Here is a 21,975-nt window from a genome sequence, read left to right on the forward strand (position 1 = left end):
ATATCATCAATCAGTAAAATGAATTGCAATACAACTTTGCAATAAAACACTGAATTTCAATGCAATGTATTTAAAAAGACCTACATTTCTGCCAATCAATTATGGATCCAATTAAAATGAAAGCATTGGTCTTTTTCAAAAAACAAACTGTCCCAAACAGAATTCTGGAATAAAACTCAGCAACTTTCAAAGCTAATTTTCAGACCTATAACACATTGTAAATCATATTCAAATTAAGGATGGCAAATTCAAAAGCCTACACGGGCAGGCAGAAAGCACAAAGGGCAAGTGTATGGTATGAACCTCTGGGAGCTGGGAGGTCACAGGTGGGGGTCGGGGAGATGCTCTGTCTAGCAAGTGCCACCATCATGTGAGACCAGTATTGCCAGATCTTCCAATTATTCACAAAAATGGAAATCTGGATTTTTATGTAAAATCTTCTCTTTTTAAATATTGCCCACTAATTAAAAAAACCTAAATTCTATGCAAACTCCATTTGTGATCCCTAATTTAAAGCTCCTATTTATTTGTTTATTTATTTAAGATTTATTTTATTTATCTTTTAGAGAGAGAGAGAGAGAGTGCATGCGCATGGGTGGGGGAGGGGCAGAGGGAGAAGGAGAGGGAGAGAATCTTAAGCCAACTCCCCCGAGATCATGACTTGAGCTGAAATCAAGAGTCAGACGCTTAACTGACTGAGCCACCCAGGTACCCTTTAAAACTCCTATTAAACGCAAATAAAGAATAAAGAAGTTATGCTTTTGTTGCCCTTGATTTACAAAGTCCTTATTATTCAATACATTTTTTAAGCAAAAAAAAAAAATCACACGAATTAACATTTTTGGTTTTTTTTTTTTTAAACAACCATCAGTCAACCATTAGAATAGGAGAACACTGTGGGAAATTTGCCTCACACAAAAAGGGAATAAAATTTCAAGGACTATTAGCAATCTGGCACTTGATGTGTGTTTTTATGCAGTACAACAAAATCTCTTGAAATTTTTAGCTGAAGACAGGAATTTTAATTTTTATGGCATATTAGTTTTACATCTTCTATATTTTATTATGGACAGGCCAATTTTCTCCCATATACACTTAAAAGTAAATAAAGCTTTTGAAAGACTAAAGATAAACCTTTAAGATTTGTAGCAATTTTTTCCCTACCAATTTCCACTGACTTAATGAAATTAGCCAATAAAAGCCAAATAAATGCTTTCAGCCTATAACTGATCTCTTATTTTTTAAAAATAATTTTTTGATTTTAATGTTAAATAACTATCCCCCTCTCATTCACATTAAGAAAGTCTCATGATTTTCAGGCATGTTAGCTCAGTTTCTATTCTAGAACCCTGTGGCCTCTAAGCCAGGAATTGATCATCACAAACCTAATTAAAAAAAAAAAAAGAATTTTGAAAATAGCCATCTTCCTGACAGAGACTGGGATTCAATTTTTACCGTGGCAATTGGCAAAAGCTGACTTACTATACTCAGAAACTTAGAAATACACTGGAAAAATGAAGGGGTGGCTGTTTGATCCTGTTTTGTTGTTGTCCATCACCTTTTTGGAATTCTGAAAAACACAGCAATGCCAAAGCACAAAGGAAAGAAAGGAGAGGAAACTTGGCTTTTTCTGGAGTCAGACACATCTGTTGGAACCGCCTACAGTGAGAGGTGGAAATTCAATCTTCTGCTGATGGTCAAACAGACTTACATAAACATATGTCAACGTCTGTGAATTCAAACATTCCACAGCTGCCTTTGGAAAAGCTCAGAGAGAGAACATGACTACATATATTCCATGTATATGAGGGGGCCTTTCTCCTCCACAAACTAAGCCTTTCTCAATTAAAAAAAAAAAAGACTTAATTTGTTTTAAATGAAAAAAAAATGATGGATGAAAAATAAGAGTACTCAAGATGAATGGCTCAGTCGTTAAGCGTCTGCCCTCGGCTCAGGTCATGATCCCCGGGTCCTGGGATCGAGCCCCGCGTCAGGCTCCCTGCTCCCTGCTCCGCCAGGACCCTGCTTCTCCCTCTCCCACTCCCCCTGCTTGTGTTCCCTCTCTGGCTGGCTGTCCGTGTCAAACAAATAAATAAAATCTTTAAAAAAAAAAAACAAAAACAAAAAAAACAACCAACTTCAGGATTAACTGTAATGTAGTATAAAGCCACAAAATGAAGTTGAGCCTGATAAAAGGCAAGTAGACTGCTCTGGGTTTATCAAAGGGTTTTTTAAAAAAATCATATCCAAAGATTATTCATCAGTTGTATCCAATCTCTGTTGAGGTCAGTCGAAACCAGAAGCTATACCTCCTTTTCTTTTTCTTTCTGCCTTCTAACTTTGTTACTTTGTTGACATTATTTTGCCTGTTATCTTTTTTTTGAGAGAGAGAGAGAGAGCGCGCTCACATGTCAGAGCAGGAGAGAGGGGCAGAGGAAGAGGCAGAGAGAATCTTAAGTAGACTTCACACCCAGCACTGGGCCTGATGCAGGGCAGTGTTCAATCTCATGACCCTGATACCATGACCTGAGACGGAAGAGTCTGATGCTCAACTGCTGAACTGACTGAGCCACCCAGGTGTCCCCCCTCCCTCTTATTTTATCTAATATGATTTTGTGGACATACTTCCTTCTCTTTTCTATCTAATCGTAACAGGAATCTTTGCTTTCCCCAGGTCTGTAATCTTTGTGGCTAGTTTTTTTTTTTTTTTTAAAGATTTTGTTTATTTATTTGAGATAGAGAGAGAGAGACTGAGCATGCGGGAGGGCAGAGGGAGAGGCAGACTCCCCGCTGAGCACGGAGCCTGATGCAGGACTCGATCCCAGGACCCTGAGATCATGACCTGAGGGGAAGGCAGATGCTTAACCGACTGAGCCACCCTGGCGCCCCTCTTTTTGGCTAGTTTTGATTATTTGCAAATAAAATAGAACTACTATTCAACTCATAATGTTGAATATACTTGCAAACCATTAGAGGTTTCAAAAGAAAGAAATCATAATAGCTACTCCAAATTTACAAATGTAAGCCAAGAAGTTTAAACTTCTAGTGTGAGTTTAAAGTAAACTAAACAATCTCAAATACTGCTCTTTTTTAGAGCTATTTATGATTCATATAGAAATTCAATATATTATGTAAAATTTGTTTTAAATTGTCACTTAGCCTCAAATAGGTGATCAACTTTGTTTTAATTATATTGAAATTTGAAGATGTGGTTTTTAAATTAATAAATTTTACTTGGGTGGGGAAACATATCTTTTTTTTAATACAATTTTAAGATTTTTATTTATTTATTTATTTGACAGAAAGAGAAACAAAGAGAGAAAGAAAGAAAGCATAAGCAGGGGGAGCAGCAGGCAGAGGGAGAGGGAGAAGCAGACTCCCCACTGAGCAGAGAGCCTGATGTGGGGCTCCATCCCGGTACCCTGGGATCATGACCTGAGCCTAAGGCAGACACTTAATCGACTGAGCCACCCAGGCTCCCCTGGGGAAACATATCTAAACTGAATGTAACTATAGAGAATCACAGCATGTCTTTTTTAAAAGAATTTTCTAAACTAAAATATCCCTGGGAGAGAAAGAAAAAAGAACTTATCTAAATTTATTTGATGGATCTGAGTTTTGAAGAATAAAAAAATTGTAGCGTTCATTTTACATATAAATGAAAGCCGAGTTTATTTCTGGCTTTGTAGCTTTATTGTTCACATATTTTGATACTTTAAAAATTTTTTTAAAGATTTTATTTATTTGAGAGAGAGAGCATGAGCGGGGGGGGGGGGGCAAAGGGAGAGGGAGAAGCAGACGCCCTATTGAGCAGGGAGCCCTGCATGGAGCCCCACCCAGGCTCAATCCCAGGACCCTGAGATCATGACCTGAGCCAAAGTCAAATGCTTAACCGACGAGCCACCCAAGCGCCCCAGTGGCGTTTTAAACATAATGTAAATAATTCAAACAGTTCAGGGTGAAATACAACACATGTGGCACATAATTATATGTAAATAAAAGCCCCCCCAAAATAAATAAAAATAAAAATAGGACCCCCCCCAAAAATAGGAACCCAATACACAATATGTGTTTCATTCAAAAAAAATGGGAAGTCTATTATTATATATGTAAACATTTACTTGGGTAAATAAGTAACTACATGCAACAAAGAGTTTTCCTGAAATTACAGCACATGTATTTATATCAAGTGAAAACTATTAACTTACTGAATAAGTAATCAAGTTACCAAGAAGCCCTAAGGGCAAGTATTTTCAGATGACACTTTGTCTCCTGAGCCTCATCTTTGCTGTCCAGAGTTTACCTCTAGAGAGGGAGAGGCATGGCTGTCCAAGTCTCGGGATGAATGAAAGATGGAAGTTTTAGGCTTAAAAGAAATGCATAAGCATCTCTGCTGGGTCTGACAGGTCTTTGGACAGCAACTGACACTTTTCTGGTAGCTGGGGAGGAGGTAACCACTCCCACAGCTGGAGTGGGGTCTGTGCATTCCTGAAAGTATTTCAAACACAAAGCAGAGGGTCAGGGACATCTGAAATTACCATTGACCTGACCGCAAGCTGTTTTTCATAATTCAAGGTGCAGGAACAGATTCAAATTATTTACAAAGAGAGCGTTGGAGAGACAGAGAGACAGAGAAGAGAAAACAGAAAAGCCCTCCCTGATGGTCAAAAAAGGGTGTGTGAAATTAGCAACCCATTCACGTGGGTCCAGTTTGCACCTAGACTGGTAAGGTCTATTATTTAACTACTTTCAGAAAAAGTATGTCTTGGGGCGCCTGGGTGGCTCAGTCGTTAAGCGTCTGCCTTCGGCTCAGGTCATGATCCCGGGGTCCTGGGATCGAGCCCCGCATCGGGCTCCCTGCTCCGCGGGAAGCCTGCTTCTCCCTCTCCCACTGCCCCTGCTTGTGTTCCCTCTCTCGCTGTGTCTCTCTCTGTCTCTGTCAAATAAATAAATACAAATCTTAAAGGAAAAGATTTTATTAAAAAAAAAAAAAAAAAAGAAAAAGTATGTCTTTTTTCCAAAAAAAAAAAAAAAAACCCACACACACAAAAAAACCTGATGATTGTCCTGGAATCAGTGGTAATGCACTGGCTTTTGGTTTTTGGGGAGATTTTTTTGGTTGGTTAAGTTTAATTTGGGGTGCAATGAATTCAGTAGGTAATACCTGAGCGTGGTAGATACTCCTAAAGAGACAAAAAGTCTATCTGCAGTGAGAAGTGATTTCCTTCCTACCCTCCACAACCGGCAAATTGCCTTCCCAGAGGCCACCACTGTGGCCAGGTGGCAAGCCTACCACGTATGCTCTAAGCAAATATAACCAAGTGTTTGTGTCTCTCCTTTCTTGTTTTTGTCTTAGGGGCCACGTTCTATACACAGTCTGCAAGCTGCTTCTCTCAACCCATCTCTCCTGGGGACTGTTTCATCTCAGCATGTCTAGAGCTGCCCCGTCCCTTCCAATAGGTACAGTGCATTCCGATGAATCATCACCCCACAGCATATATCCTACCAGGACCCTGCTAATGGCCACACTTGCAGAACTTTTCTTCTTGGATTTCCAGCTAAAACTTCAGCTGGGAGGCCAACTGAAATTGTTCTGTTTCATTGTGCTCAATTTCTGTTTAATTCTGAATTCTGCTTAAATTCCCTCATATCAGTTATTTAGCAAAACCCGAAAAATCTTACTCACAGCTACTGAGCAAACGCAGTGCTTGGGAAAATAGTGAGGAGGAGGCTGACTCCCGGTCCTCGCTGTCTCTGTGTCTCCTTGGGGCCTAGCATTATTCACATCGTGGGCACTTTTAGTTCTGTTGCTAGATGTCAGGACATTCATTGGCTGAATGAATGAGGAGACGTGGAACCATGACCAAATATCACAACCAGGGGGCCAGTCACGTGAAGCATGTTGCTCAGCTGAGGAAACTGATTTGCACTTGACAAAATGTTACTGTCTTTTTTTTTTTTTTAAGATTTATTTATCTGAGAAAGAGAGAGAGAGTGGGGTGGAGGGGCAGAGGCAGAGGGAGAGAGGGTCCCAAGCAGTCTCTGAACTGAGTGTGAAGCCCAACGTGGGGCTCAATCTCACGACCGACCCTGAGACCATGACCTGAACCGAAACCAAGAGTTGGACGCTTAACCGACTGAGCCACCCAGGCGCCCCCAGAATGTTGGTGTCTTAAAAGCAGTGTACTGATCTGTCAGGCAGTTGGAAAACTTATGGCAGCAGAAGGAACGGCAGAAGAAACATTCTAAATCATGAAGCGTGTTCTAGGCTTCGGGAGAGGGTAGCAGCTTAACTGCAAATTCAAGAAAACTAGGTTTATTATTAGAAAGTTAATTCTGTTCTACAATATTCGCACATTCCCCAGCTCAGGGACTGTACCTATCCTTCAAGATCCCTTTGAATGTACAAATCAACTAGCAAATGCTCTGCCTTCCGCAGGCCGCCTGTCCAACCCGCTATTTCAGGCAGGAGCTGCTATTCTGGGAGGTAAATACTTTTTGCAGGCCAAGATTTACCAGCTTGTCTTCAACAGGAAAAAATACCAAAGGGTTGGCTTAGCATGTAAATGAGGGCAGCCTGATTACCACGCTAACTTCTGGTGATGGCGACACTGTTTTGAACCATCCCAGACACGCATTTTTGTTCTCTTCTGTTTTATGGGTGTGTTGTTGTTGCCTTGCTTTAAACTCATGGGCTTAACAGTTAAAACATGGGCCACCCCTCATCCACCCAAAACACAAATCCGCTGCCCTCCAAGATGCTACTTGCCTTATGAATATACAAACCACCAGGAGGGAGACCGTGAAGTATTTCCTCAGGAAGGTCCCGTTTTTCTTCTGTCGCTGATGCATTTCTCCACCACACTTGTTACAGTAACGACACAAACCAAAGCAAAACCCCACCAGAGGCATCAGAAAGACAAAGAGCAGTCCCAGGACAGCACAAATAATAATCCCGATTTCATAGTAGATAATCTGCAAACAAACAAAAGAAGTAGCATATACTGTAACACAAAATAACAAGTAGAACATTCCATAGTGTGCATGTTTCATTTGTTTTAACCTATTTGCCAGCGGGAGTTAAATCTTAATGTGTGTATTTCCATCTTGATGCTCCTTTTTTTTTTTTTAAAGGGAAGGGCAGGGGAAGAGGGAGAGAGGGAATCTTAAGCAGGCTCCATGCCTAGCGAATGAAGCCTGACACAGGGCTCGATCTCACGACCCTGAGGTCATGACCAGAGCCGAAATCAAGAGTCAGATGCTTAACTGACTGAGTCACCCTGGAGTCCCTTGATGGCCCTTCTTGAAACAGAGGAAGCAAATTTGAGTTACCAGAATATGGAACCAAGTGGTTACTATTTTCTTTCAACTCAGGGTAAAATGTCCAAATGCATGGTCAAGTTGCAAATGGCTGAATTTAAACCCCAAAGGTATTTTGTTTGTTTTTAAATGGTATAACACATTTTGGCAGAAATACTTGCATTATGAATAATCTACATATCGGGATGATTTTTCACCAGAAAGACAGGACCAGTAGAAGTTATTAAGGATTCAAAGCAATTTGGATTGGATCAATTCATGACGAATTCATAGTTACAAAAGAATCTGGAATATATCTAAATTTAGAAAAAAGGCTCAGACTTTCTGAGTCAGACATGTTAATCACAGGCCACTCGCTTTGTTTCCCCATCCATATGCTGGGACTAATAATACATACCTTGTAAGGTCATGTCATTGGGAACATTACAGAGAATGTATGATCAGTGATAAGGTGCCAAGTGCAGTATGTAGCCTTTATAAGTGGTACCTCTCATGCCGTGCTGGCGAGGCTGGGCTCAGTAGCCCATGTCTCGGACAGTCCTCTGTTCCTAGGACCTAGCACAACTTCGAGATAGGATCATGTGACCTAAATATATTTTCATAATCTCTGCTGGGGCTGTATTCTGGGATTAAAAAAAAAATTAATGCAACCAGATGACACAAAACTTGAGTTCATTCCAATGCATGTATACAGTTACTCACATTTCCATAAAGCCAAGCTGAGCCAAGTAAATGAAACACAAGTGTTGCTCCTAGGAGCGAATGGGAGGTCTTAGCACTGAACTGGGAGTCAGAAGACCTGCTTTAAAGTCCAGCAGGGGGCTTCTAGTTCCCTAAACCAGAATTAGCATTAATGTCATAAACTGTATTGTGAGGGTCAGATAATTAAATGATTTAAAGTGAAAACAAGAGCTAAGTGCCCAACACATAGTGAATAGTCAATCAATATTAGTTAACTCTGTGGGCAAATGCCTCAGAGCATTGAGGTGCACGTGGCACTTGAATATTAATGGAATATTCTTTGATATTAAGGATAAAATGCTAAAAAAAAAAAGTGGTTGAATTTTGCTGCATTCATCAAGTACACGCTCCTGCTTAAACTTGGCCGCACCCCATGGCCACAGAGAGTCCTGTAACCTGCCCTTGGGGACCCACATCATTGGCCAATTGAGAAACCAGCCTCAGAAACCCCAAACTCTTCTCAATTTCAATATCATTTCCCAGCAAATGTTCTAAATTATTTATTACTTTTCAAAGGGATTTAAAATCCTTTCTGAATCCCAGGAAGACAATGAACCCAAACCCAGGAGAGAAGGTGTTTTGAAATGTTCTAAATGCACTATGTTTAGCTCCAAGTACAAATTTCACACTTTATATACAACCTTTGCAATGCTACTGACTCAATATTATGTCAAAAAGTGTCAGGAACAAGATATGTCATTTCAAGAGTTCCTTTCTGGGCTGAAGTCTGGCCAAGGTCTGGCAAGGACCTAAATGATTTCCTGATAACATAAGGATCTCCAGGGCGCTCTGTGGATGATGTGGAGGAGGAGATCAGGATTGAAATTTACTGAGATGGGTCGCTATTTGGCGAAGTACTAAAACTGAAAGAGAAGATTAACGATGATTCCATAAACAAAAATGAAGCAAGCCACTTTAAAAACCCCCACAGCGGAGAGACAGTGAAGAACAGAAAATCCTGGCAGAAGCATCTCGTTACCTGCTGGCTTTAGACAGAGCAACAAGAAACAGCAAACAAGGACTTTACCTTCAGAGTCAAGACTACATTTTCTGGCTGTGGAAGTCAAAGCAGTTGAGGAGTTGAGGAGAGTAAGGCAGAGGCAGCGTGCACCAAGAAAACAGAAAAAGTTACATGAGCGATTAACCACAACTGGGAACGTTAATATTGCATACAGAGAAAATCAAGTGAGAGGAGGATCCACACAAGACAGGAACATACAACTTGAGTGTTTATTAGAGAAACAGCCTTCAGGTAGAGTCAGGTCTGGAATTTACATCTGAAATTTATATATGGATTTCTTGAAAGGTTCTTATCAATATGCTAATCAGTTGTGGACGGGGCGGGGTGGGGGTGGAATAGAGGGAAAGTTACACGTGCTTAACACACTAACCATGTGGTCTTCGCACAAAAGAGGATCAGTAGCTGCCTGGAACCCCAGCCAAAACAACGGCTTCCAAAGCGTCCTTTCTGAACTGACAATCTGATGGCATTATTCTCTTGCTCAAAGGCATTCCAAGGATTCCCACCATGTTTCATTCAAAACCTCTTCATGTGATCCTGTTATTTAATCCTGGCTTCACGTCCTGCTCTTCTTGACCATTCTGTTCCTAGGAAGAAGTCTCCTGCTCCCCCTTCCTCCCTCCCACTCCCTGGTGCTGCCTCCTCACCCAGAACAGCATTCCCTTCACTGCTCTGCTCATGAAACTCAAGTCTGCCTGGATGTTGCGTCCTCCTGGAAATCTGTCTTGAGAACCGAGGGTGAGTTTGCTTTTATCATGCTGCCTTGGAGCCCACTCCTGCCCCACAAGGAAGGGCTCTCCCACGGGAGCACCGCCTGAGCGCCGCTGTTCGCTCGGGGAGAGCAAGAACCATGACGTCATGCTCACCATTCTCTCACCCACCCCGGGACTTGGCGTGCAACAGGTGCCCAACTGGAATCAGGGAAACTGATGAACTGAGTGAGGGAGTTTCCAAAATCGTGGTCCAGAGATAGGGCTGGACCGCCCCGTAGTGAAACAGGAAAAATGAAGATACAATGAGTGTCCCATGGAGTGAAATTTGCTCAGTGTGTCCTTTTGGTGGGGAGAGGGAGGTGATAGGTATATGAACGCAGACAAAGTTAATATCGTTGCTATGGTGGGTTTTAAATATCCCTGTGTGGCAAAATAAAATCGGGTGGCTCTATGCCATTCCCTGGATTACTTTTTTGAAACAGTGTACTCTGGGAAATCTAAATTTGGAAACTATAGCTTTGGATGGCAGATTTTCACAGATGTGAAAGAACGATGATTGTGATACTAGTAACTTTTAAATGAGGCATCCAACGTGTTGGAGTGGGCAGCTCAGCTACACATGCCCCCAGGGTCACATGGGGCACCTTGAATGACCCTGGGCGTGGGCCCCACAGGCTTGTTGCCTCCCAAACTTACTACCATAACCACCTCATAGCACCTCATACTAAATACTGGCTTCCAGTTCCTCCCCTAGAGTGGGTATCAGGAGATTTGGGTAAACCCAGGCATCTGTCTTGAAAGCAAGCCCCGTGTCTTGGCTATGATCAGGTGGGTTTCGGAAACCTGCTCTCAGCTCTAGGGCTGGTCGTGCTGGGCTGAGCCCCGGGGCAGAACGACCTGTAAACTACCACCATCAGCTGATTCTTTTGTGTTTAATTTTACCGCTGAGGGGTCGGTCTGGTCTGATATATTTGCTGGGGTACCAGCAAACTCCACAGTGCAGCTGGGTACATCTTCACCTTTTCCCCGTTCATGCTGGCTGTCACACAGGTCTAAAGTTATTTTCATGCAATGCAGCAGTTTGAATCCTGCTGTATGGCTTTGTGTCTGTGGTTCCCCACTCCAGTTAATTACCCATTATCATCACCCGGGGACCTCTTGAAAAATACCAATAACCAGCCAGCCCTGACCAACTACATCAGAATCTCTGGGGGACGGGCCTGGGTCTTGTTGCCAATGCTACTCTGAGCCTTCGTTACCTTACTAACAGAACGGGGATAAGCAGAGATCCTATTTTATGCAGTTTTTGCAAAGAGAACAAGAGAAAACAGTGAGCAGCAACATGGTTTTGTGCATTATTCTGTTCTAAGCACTTTACATATACTATTTACTATATATTAAATAAGTTACTACATGTGAAGTGCTTAGGACCTGGCCTCCCAGAGTAATGCTCAGTCATCATTATCATCCTCCTCCTCCTCATCATCAGAAGTAGAAATAATCAATGCATGTTAACATTATTCTCATCTCTCACCTCCAACAAGCCTCAGACAACGACCCTGATCATGGGTCGTTGCACTGCTTGCTCTCTTAAATGCTTCTGAGATCTCTAGAAGGTAATTTCCTTACTTGGAAAGGACAGTGTGTTCTTATAGGCAGCATGCCACGTCCCCCTGGGGGGCAGGAAACAAGGAACTCATTCACTTACCTTTCGCAGACACGTAGGGTGGGTTGCAAACACCACACACCCACCTGGAATGATGACCTGCCATTTCCTAAGTGCCAAATCCATATCCAATGACTGTTAGCACTAGTGAGGTCATGAAAGGCAGCAGGGACGAGGCCCCGGCCCAGCACCTGCCGCCAGAGGAAGCTTCAAGAAAGGGAAAGGTAAGAACTGAGGGATGACATGAATGAGGAAGAGCAGCCAACCAAGAAGCTGACGTGGAGATGGACCATGACCACAAGAAAAGGAATCCAGGAGGTCATCCCAAAGAAGCGGGCCACTCCTACGGACAGGGATGCACAGAATGAAAAGATAGAGGTGGCGGTGGGGGGTGCTGCTGGGAGAACTGTCCCCTGGAAAAATTTCTAGAGGTGCGGGTGGTACTTAGGGTTGGTACCAATCATAATCATCTACCTAAGCTGCCCCAAACTATGCATTCTTTGAAGACAGGGACTGTGTCCTTTTATTTAATTGAGGAGCCGCTGCTTGATGAACTCAGCTAAGAGGCTCTCTCTGCGGAAGGCCCATGTGAGCTGGGAGGAGGGTGATGGAATGCTGTTTCCATTGGTTTTCAGGCAGCCAGAGACTCTAGGAAGGGGCTCACCCACGCTGATTCCCAAGGGAACGCACTCAGGTGCGAGTTGCCCATGTAACCTCTACCTTCACGTCTGTGGTGAGGACAGACTATTCCTGGGAAGACCAAACTGAGTAATACTTGTAAGTCATGAACAAGGGCACCCACCTCCAAGCACATGCTATAGAGATGCTAGGAACCTGGGGTTATTAGAGTCGTTGCTTGGATTTCCATAGCTTCATCTGCCTGGTTCTCCGCTTCCCTCATGGCTCCATAATTCCAAATCCTAGTCCCCTCCTGGATTTCCATTTCTGCCGGACCACTTCTTCCCAGGGATGATTACCCACTGTCACAGTTTGTGGCTTAATGGGTAGAAGGCACCGCATGGAGGCTGTCAGTCTCTCTATACAGCCCAGAATACTCACATGAGCTGCATCTTCCAAATTAGTCATTTTAGGACTACAGTCCAGTGGCCGGCGTTGAGGCCTAATTTTTGTTGGTGATGTGCTTGTCAGTTAGGAGTTAGACTCGTCTGGGTACGAATCCCAGTTTTAGCCTTTAGTCACTGGGTGATCTTGGGCAAGTTCCCCAGCCTCTCTGAGTGCAGGATTTTCTGGCATGCACGGCGCAGATACTTCTGCCTCGGACAGGTGTCATTGTGAGGATGAGAAACAATGTCAGCATCCTCAGCCAGTGTGGGCCCAGGGTGGACAAGAATTAGTATTACAGAGAGGGCGATGACCCAGTCTATGCTTCAGAAGCAATGAAGCAATGAAGCAGCTTTGCGCCTTCAGCCAAGTGCTCATGAACAGAAGTGAGGCTGTATTTCTCATCTACTCTACATGCTTTTGACATCTCAGTTCAAATGCAGCCCTACCGTGGAGTCTTTTCCTGATTTCCCAGGTGCAACAACAATCCCCCTCCTCTGAGCGTTCACGGTCCTTTATCAGAACTTCTTCCATGATGCGAATCGCCCTCCACCTCACAGTCCAGCTGTCAACCGCACTGGTCTGCCGGGGCCGCCATGACAGAGCGCCACAGGCCAGAGGGCTTGAACAGCAGAAAGGGATTTCCTTACAGTTCTGGGGGCTGGGAGTCTCAGATCAAGGTGTAGGCAGGGTTGGTGTCTTCTGAGGCCTCTCTCCTTGGCTTGCAGATGGCTGTCTTCTCCCTCTGTCCTTACGCGGTCTTGTGTGTGTCCTAATCTCTTCTTCTTATAAGGATACCAGTCAGACTGGATTAGGACCCACTAATGACCCCATTTAAAATTAATTACCTTTTTAACAACACTATCTCTAAATACAATCCCACACCAGGCGCTGGGGATTAGGACTTCAACGTATGAATTGGGGGCAAATCGGTTCATAACATCCATGTTTATTTCTTATCCCATAACCTCCCTTCCACCAACTTTCACATGTTTGTCGCCCTACCGTGCCTTGTTCCTAGTCAGCACTCTGTCAACAGTGATAAAATGAATACATAAAACAAAAGAGAGAAGTAAAAGAAAAAATGTCAAGGAGGAGAGGGGCCAAGGATCCTAAAGCACTACCTTTAACTTTCAGTTGAAGCATAAAAAGGAGGCAGGTCTGTCAAAGCGAGTCCTATTTCCCTTCCAAAGTTAGGCCCAGCCCTTGGAACAAAAGGTCTGCTGAATGCTTCTGAACCTCCTTATGGAGAGAGTTCACTGAAAGCGCCCAGCGGGAAGGTCACTGCCTCAGAGGCTCCACCACCATCTGAGGGCTCACGGGAGGAGGAAATGCTCAGCTGGGGACAAAGATAGCTGAAAAGGCTCCTCAGGCCCACTCGCCTGGCCAGACCTTAGCTGTGTGACTGCGTGAATTAGAGGGCCCGTGGGCACCGGTCAGTGCAGAAGATGCTGTTGGTGGCCCTCCCCCCAACCTCCCTCAGGCCTCGGTCATTCCCCTGTGCCTCCTTGAACTTCTAGCCCCTGGCATCTTTAACTCTGCACTGGAAGGCCTTGTCTGGAACCATGGAAGGTCAGAAGTGCTTAGGGGTGAACCCTTTCCCCCACTCCCACACAGCCCTTAACCTGTGCGCCTTCAGTCTCGGTGTCTGGATACCTCAGCTTCCTCACCCTTCCCGTGGGCTAATTCGGACACTGGTGGTTGGCACCGTTTCCCCAGCAATTCTATAGGATGACGCTCCAGTCAGGCCACACCTTTTACAGGCCACCCTCCCTCCCTTGTATTATCTCCCCACTTCCCAGCCGGTGTTCCCTGCAACGCCCAAGTCCTTGACTCCTGATCTGCTGGGGAGGACTGTAACCCAACACACCCAGCATACATCAAACTAAAGCCAGTCAGAGAGCTCCCCTCCCAAGGTGCCTGGCTTCTCTGGAGTCTTCGCCTCCCCGAATCCCTCTTCCTCGGACAGCCATGGAAAACAGGACCCAGTCCCACATGTGGGGGAGGATTCAGGTCATTCACGAGGGCTCAGTTCTGTCTCCTCTCTCCACTTCACCCCCGTGCCAATGGATTTTGTTCATCTACAAAGGCCCCTGAGGTGGAGAGGAAATCAGGCACTAGGGAGATGCCCAGTTTTACTCCAAATCGAATACGAAGCCCGTCACAAAGGACTTGCCCAGCTAAGAATCCTGCCCTGGAGAGTGGCAGCCCAACACCGGCTCCTACTTGCCCAGCTGCTCAGAGTGACCTCAGGGTCTCAGGACCCCATCCTCCAAGGCCTGGGCCAGGTGAAGCACACTGCCCCCACCCACTCCTTGGCAGAACTAGTTGGCATTCAGGCCAGGCTGCTGATGGCCTGCGAATTGTCAATATTGATATAAAAGCAACTGTAACTTGGTTCTGCCCAGGGAGGCAGGCAGATGTGGGCCCTTGTGTTCGGGAGACACATGATGCCAGTGGCATTTAATAATGAAAATGCTTTCCACGGTACTAGGGAAGGCCATGAGCACTAGGAGAAACTGGCTCATCACCATTTATACACGTAAATGGTTTTTAGATAAGGCTTTCCTCTTTGGCTTCTGTGTTTGTTTTCTCTTGAGTATCGTCGTATTGCAAATTGAGACTAGGAGGCATGGCAAGCACAGCATCTGAGGTAACCATTCACTGGGCGGGAGTTCACGCCCTCCCCATACATTGCCCCCCACGCCCACTGGGAACACTGTCATTCGCATTTGCTGTGGCTGGCCGTTCAAGGATGTCCACCATATGTCTGCTTTTATTGTTCTCTTGATAATGACCTCCATGCCAGGGAAGGAGAGAGCAAAGTGCCTAATCCTGCAGGACGAAGAGCCTGACAAACAGATGCAACTATATGTATATTTTTTATTACCCTAACATTCAATGCAACAAACATTTGTCTGTTTCACTGGCAACCCACACTCGCAGTCAACCAAAATCAAAAGAATCCCTCTTCTGTTCAGCTAGGCGATCATAGAGGCACACGGAGTGAATGAGCAGAGCTGCACCTTGGTGTCAAGTAGAGACACACAAGGTCCTTTAATACTTTGTGAAAATACCGTCCACTCGTATTCGCGAGCGTTCAGGGTCCCAGCTCACCTCTCCTTCCTCTCCTCCCCTCTTTCACACCTTGTCCTTGCGGCTCACCTGGTCCCCGAAGCCTGGGAGGCCAGCAAAGCCACCTCCCTACCTGCTCCAGCCCTGCTTATTATCCTTTTTTACCACAAGCCCCCCAGTCACCTCCTTATGGAAGAGCTTCCGGTCAGATTTAATTATTTTCATCTACGTTCCTCTGCATGTTACTAATAAATCTACGTATTCCCTTCTTCTCCTTCTTCTTCCTTAAACAATTTGGTACGCCTCCCGAGACCAAGGGCTATTTTCCTTATCTCTAGCCAGGGCAAGTGCACACACAAAGCTCTCAATGAACCTGTTCAAATGTGAAGCTGCTTTTCAACAAACTATATTTTAAAACCAAGTACACATCCCTATTTCTAGAAATGCTCAAACAATTCTTCTCAGTTAGTGAGTTCTTTTCCCTTAGCTAAAAAAGTACCGTAATGCTTCCCTTAAGGAAATTTCGGTTTTTAAATAACATACACCTTGAAAGGTGAATGTTTCTTCAAATCCTACTTTTGGAATTTCTGCTTTTGCTCATATGGAGTTTATAAGTTGCTTCAAATGGGATTTATACAGTGCTTCAATATTCCATAAAAGTTCTTAGTCAAAAAACAATTACAGATTTCACAGATTAATGATTGCTTAAAGATTTACTTCCAAGTCAGCCAAAATTTTGTACATACTTATTTTCATAACAAATATATCAATAAAAATTACCTTCTCATACTCAGTTGAGAAGTCAAACTTCTTTTGTAGAATTTTTCTTAAAATATCTGAGGAAAAAAAGCCACAAAAGAATAGCAAGATTACTTTTTCAGTAAAAATACAAAATGCATATTTAGGAAATAAGGTCTATATATACTCACACATTATTGTACCTCTATGTAGTATTCTTATAATTTTATTCCTATTTCTTTTTTTAAAAAAATGTATTTATTTTAGAGAGAGAGAGAGAGAGACTGCATAAGCAGGGGGAGGGGCAAAGGGAGCGAGGGGGAGAGAATCTCCTAACAGACTCATAGATGAGAGGGGAGCCCGGTGCAGGGCTCCATCCCAGCACCCTGGCATCATGACCTGAGCCAAAATCGAGTCAGATGCTCAACCAACTGAGCCACCCGGGCACCCCAATTTTATTCCTATTTCTTAATGTAGGTAAATAATTGAGCTAATGAGGCTCAAGCCAGAAGCAAAGAATGGAAGACAAGTATTTTTGACTTAATATTTTGCTGGTGGCAGAATTAGAGGGCTGCCATTTTTAAGAGTTTTCAATTGCTCATTTAATATTTACCAACATACACGTCATTAATAATTACTGATAAAACGTGACACTGCTCACTCTTAAATTTGGAAACACAGATGCAATTCATTCTTTAATCATTCCATAGTTACATAATATTTTACAAATAAAAGGAATCTTACAATTAACTTAATCCAGCAGTTCTTCACATGAAACACCCCTCCCTCCCCATCTCCAAGCAGCGCATGAAAACCTGAAATAATACACAAAATGGGATTTTTTCCCCTGCATGTTCATTTTGGGCACTTCCTAATTCTTACATAGGTGAAGATTCGTCTCTTATTCTGACTCACCAATCTAGTCATGATATGAAGCAACTGAGGCCCTGCCAGAGAGGACAACTTGACCAAAGCCTGTGATGTGTGAGGAGGCCAGAGCGAGGCCCAGGTGGGTCTTCCTCTCTCTGCTCCACGGTCCTTCCCATGCTCCACACTGTAATTGACCCCAGCAATGAGCTTCTGCAGTGCTATGGTTGTTTCCGTACTGATCACTTCTAAAGTGTACTACAAGGGGGGCAAAGGAAACCCTGTTGTGAATCCTTTTTTAAAGCGAGAAGTTCAGATTTACATGCAGGGAGACAAAGCCAGCCACCTCCCCGCAGGGCTTTCTGGAAAACAACTTCCCACCTTCATAGAACAGCCCAAACGGAGCAGATCTTTAAAGGGTGTGCTGCAGGAGCAGGGATCATACTGGAAGGTTTGGGGTGCCTACCCTAACCCTAGGGTACTGGGAACACTAGTTATTTCTCCAAGGGACATCAGGGATCTCCCCCCACCTTGAACTAGTCACTTTGCTTTGTTTTGTTTGTTTTTAAGACTTATTTATTTGAGAGAGAGAAAGAGAGCATGGGGGGAGGGGCAGAGGGAGAAAGAGAATCCTTTTTTTTTTTTTTTTTTAATTTTATTTATTTCTCTGTCAGAGAGAGAGAGAGAGAGAGCACAAGCAGGGGAAGTGGCAGGCAGAGGGAGAGGGAGAAGCAGGCTCCCGAAAGAGCAGGGGGAGTCCGATGCGGGACTTGATCCCAGGACCCCGGGATCATGACCTGAGCAGAAGGCAGTCACTTAACCAACTGAGCCACCTAGGGGCCCGAGAGAGAGAATCCTTAAGCAGACTCCCTGTTGGGTGCGAAGCCTGACTCCGGTCTCCATCCCACGACCATGAGATCATGACCTGAGCTGAAATCAAGAGTTGGTCGCTCAATCGACCGAGCCACCCAGGTGCCCCTTTTTGGTTTATTTTATAGATTAGGTTTCTGTTCTAGATTTCATCGGATGTAAGGGTCCACAGATGATGTTTTTTAAATTGGAAATCATCCATTTATTAAAATATATTTAATGACACAGGTGATGTTCATGTGTTGCATTTGGGGATCTTGGTCTAGGTAAGAGTTGGGATGGAGTCCAAGCTCCACGACTTTCTGGGGGTCTAATCCTGGGTGAAGAATTAACTGCCACAAGCATCCTCATCTGCAAATCAGGATGATGTCAGTCCCCACCCTCAAAGGACTGCTTCGGGCCAAGTGAGATAAGTGAGATTATGTTAGTCTGGCCACACAGTACCCATCTACTTTTCTCGTCTTTATAAACCCAAACCAACCAACCCAAATGAAAACGTAGGATTTCTTCGGGGGAGCTGCCCCCTCTGTCCTCTCGGGTCACACTGACTAGGGAAGTGGCCCCAGAGAGATGGATCCTCACTGGCCTAAGTGGGCAGATCTGCACATGTGGCCGTGAACCCCCCACCCCCCCAGGAATCCTGGAATCCTCAAGATCTGCTCAGGGTGCCCACGAGGTGGAAGCAGAAGACGTTATTTGCCGTCTCTCTGTGTTGGCATTTGTACTCAGGGTACAAAGCAGTGGTGGAGAAGGTTGTACTGATTGGGCACAAGTCACACAGTGTTCGCTGTGTTCGGCGCTGCCATGAACTCGAGGAAGATAGAAAGCCCTGCTACACGTCAGGGGCGCCTGGGTGGCTCAGTTGGTTAAGCGACTGCCTTCGGCTCAGGTCATGATCCTGGAGTCCCTGGATCGAGTCCCGCATCAGGCTCCCTGCTCGGCAGGGAGTCTGCTTCTCTCTCTGACCCTCCCCCCTCTCATGTGCTCTCTCTCTATCTCATTCTCTCTCTCTCAAATAAATAAATAAAATCTTAAAAAAAAAAAAAAAGCCCTGCTACACGTCAGAAGAATCTTGGTGAAGCATTGCAAAATGGTGATTTTATCAGATCTCAACCTGTGAGTAACAGAAGTATATTTAAGGCACTCCTGCTACACACCCCCGTATCCAGCTGTCTCCAGAAAGAGTACTGGGTCCTCGTTTTGAGTTGGGAGCTACAACCCCCACGGGCCTCACAGAGCACTGTTTTCGCTCAAAAGAAAGAAACCGTGGTTATCCGGGCTTGACTATCTCGTAGACATTTCCTCTAACATGGAGGGAGTGGAGCCCGCAACTTCAAGAAAGCGGCTGACAGGACTTGTTGCCAGTGATAAAATTAGAGCATTGAAGCAAAAATTAGAATTTTGCAACTTTTGTATCTGTGCAGTTGACAGACGCAGGATTTTACCACATCATTCTCGCTCCACGTTAACCGGTTCTATCAATAACACATGTAGCAGGTGCTTCCCTAACAGAGCTCCGTGGAGGCAGGCAGATATGACACACGTGGGTCGTGGGTCATGTGTTGGCCACAGCCTCAGTGGGACAGTGACAGTCTTCCAATGTCCAACCGACGATCCTGTCAGTTGGCTGGAGGACTCTCCCAAGTTCCTGGGATCCTGGTGGTCCCAGGTGTCGAGGAACGGTCCCAGCTACACCAAGGGGCACTCCTTACTGACAGCTCAACCCTGTCCTTTGTCTGCCAGCTCGCCTTGCCTCTCTGCCAAAGCGGGTCCGAGGCTTTGGAGCAGGGATGTTCTCCCTCCCCCTGGTTTAGAGCAGCACAGCCTAAGAGAAATCTATGACAAGCCATACAAGTCATTTCAAATTTCCTAGTAGCCATATTTAAAAAGTGAAAAAGAAACAGGTGATTATTTTAACTTAATTTTAATAATATGTTGTGCTTAACCCAGATACATGCGATATATTGTCATTCCTATATGCAATCGATATAAAAATATTACTGAGCTACTTCACAGCCTTCTTTTCACACTAAGTGCTCAGGGTCTGAACCTGAACTAAGTGTTCAGGGTGTAAGATGCACGTCAGTACATCTTGGGCCAGGTTAGCTACCGTTCAAGTGCTCGGGGGCCACGCGTGGCCCTGACCTCCCAGTGCACCCTGTCCAACGAGAACACAAAATGAGCATCCACAATATCCATGTTCCCTTTGCCTTCCCTGTGCATCTCTAAGTGGCTTTTAATCCAGGTAAATGAACACGGGAAAGCCGGCAGTATATAGCCCAGCGTCTTTATCTGTAAAGCCCTGGCATTAACACTGCGGCTCAAGCCTCATGTGGGAACTCAGGAAGCCCCACGCTAGGAAACTCTCTCTCAGTTCTAACATGTTCGTTGCTGGTGAGAACTTTGTATCGACTGTGGTCCATCTCAGAAAGCATGTGGAAGACCCGGGGTCCCACTTCTGCTCCCCGAGCCCCTGCCACCCCTGCTTGGTGATTCTGCTGCACTGCAATCCTTTGTGTTCGCCTCTGTCTTCCTGGCCAGCTCCTTAAAGGCTTCCAGGGGAGACTATCCTCATCTCTGGATGGCCTGCATCCCCGGAAAGTTCCGGGGTTTCAGAACTGTTTGTGGTATTGACGCTGCATAAACATAACATTATCATAAAAAGTGTTGCTTGCTTTCCGTAGATCAGATGGGATCCCTGAAGTCTGTGATTAGGTCCTGGTATTGCCTGGTGAGCAAGGCAGCCATTAGCATTTGGGCTACCACCCTGTTATACTGCCCTCCGTGAGACCTCGGTGTGGACAACAGTGGCCACCTTGTTCTTCCTGACCTGAAGGAGGGTCTGCTCTGACGGAGCCTGAAAGGCACTTACCAAGGGCCAGACAATCCCAGACACCAGGGAAAGATTCTCCCTGTTCTGAACCTGGGGAGCTATCTGGCCACCTTTCCCATGTGGCGATTTATTTTCCATTACATCAGTCCCATGCTCTTTCCACAACCTAACCGCTGCCTCTTAAAATATAGCAGTAGGAGGGAAATATGGAAGCCAGTGGACAAGGAAGTTCTTTTCATGGTTAGAAGGCTGTTTCCTAGTATCTGGTCTCATGAAGGGGCTCTGTGGGTCTTTCCACAATGATGGTGGCTACCAGCCTTTCTTCATTCAATGCTTAGATGGTATGATGTCTTCTTATCTGGGACTTAATTTTAAATTTCATGTGCTGATGGAAATTAAGAAATGTAGCAACAAGGGCTAATTCTGACCTCTTGTGTTAGATGACCAACTTAGAAAGTAAGTTGGTTTTATTTGGTTGGTTGGTTTTGGGTTTTTTGCTTTGTGTGTGTGTGTGTGTGTGTGTGTGTGTGTGTGTGTCTATGTGTGAATAATTTCTCTATGGATTTTTTTTTTTTATATCTGAAGCCACACAGCAAGATAAAGCAAGAAAAGTAGGATCCGTGTATAAAAGAAATCCATCCTCCTTATCTTAGTCAAAACTCATCTTTGACTAAGATATTTCTGTTCCCTAACTGGCTTCTCTTAATACATATGTAGGTTCTGGCCCAAGCTGGGCCAAATGAGATTTCACTCTTGGAACGTTCTCTTGGAAAATGGGTAGACAACTTAAAAAAAAAAAACAAAAAAAACCCTTGCTGCTGGCAGTTGATTCATCAGATTTGTGACAAACTTAAGTGGTCTTGCAAAGATTTTGCTGATATCTATTTGACAAGACTTACCTGGCTAGGTCTCTAATTAAAAGATGTGCTACCTTATATCTTCTAAAGTGTGTTCCTGCCATTTATTGGAAACAGAACCTCCTAAAAACTGCTAAATTATATTTAAAAGCTTTTTTAAGGAAGAGATTTTGATGTCTGATGTAAATCAACATTAATATGTTGCAAATCAT

General features: G+C 44.4%; 1 protein-coding gene across 6 annotated transcripts in view; it reads right to left on the reverse strand.

The window, feature by feature from the left end:
• The window catches only part of PROM1 (prominin 1), a 107,747-nt gene that overhangs the window by 45,641 nt on the left and 40,131 nt on the right, over window positions 1-21,975 (reverse strand). For all 6 annotated transcript variants that reach the window (XM_036074800.2, XM_078068415.1, XM_036074798.2 and 3 more), the window contains 2 exons: window positions 16,379-16,434; window positions 6,770-6,975 (listed from right to left, as the gene is read on the reverse strand). In XM_036074800.2, the coding sequence (XP_035930693.2) occupies window positions 6,770-6,975; window positions 16,379-16,434 (262 nt within the window). The remainder of the gene's footprint in view (window positions 1-6,769; window positions 6,976-16,378; window positions 16,435-21,975) is intronic.

This window comes from Halichoerus grypus, chromosome 3, assembly GCF_964656455.1.
Source record: "Halichoerus grypus chromosome 3, mHalGry1.hap1.1, whole genome shotgun sequence".
NCBI lineage: Eukaryota > Metazoa > Chordata > Mammalia > Carnivora > Phocidae > Halichoerus > Halichoerus grypus.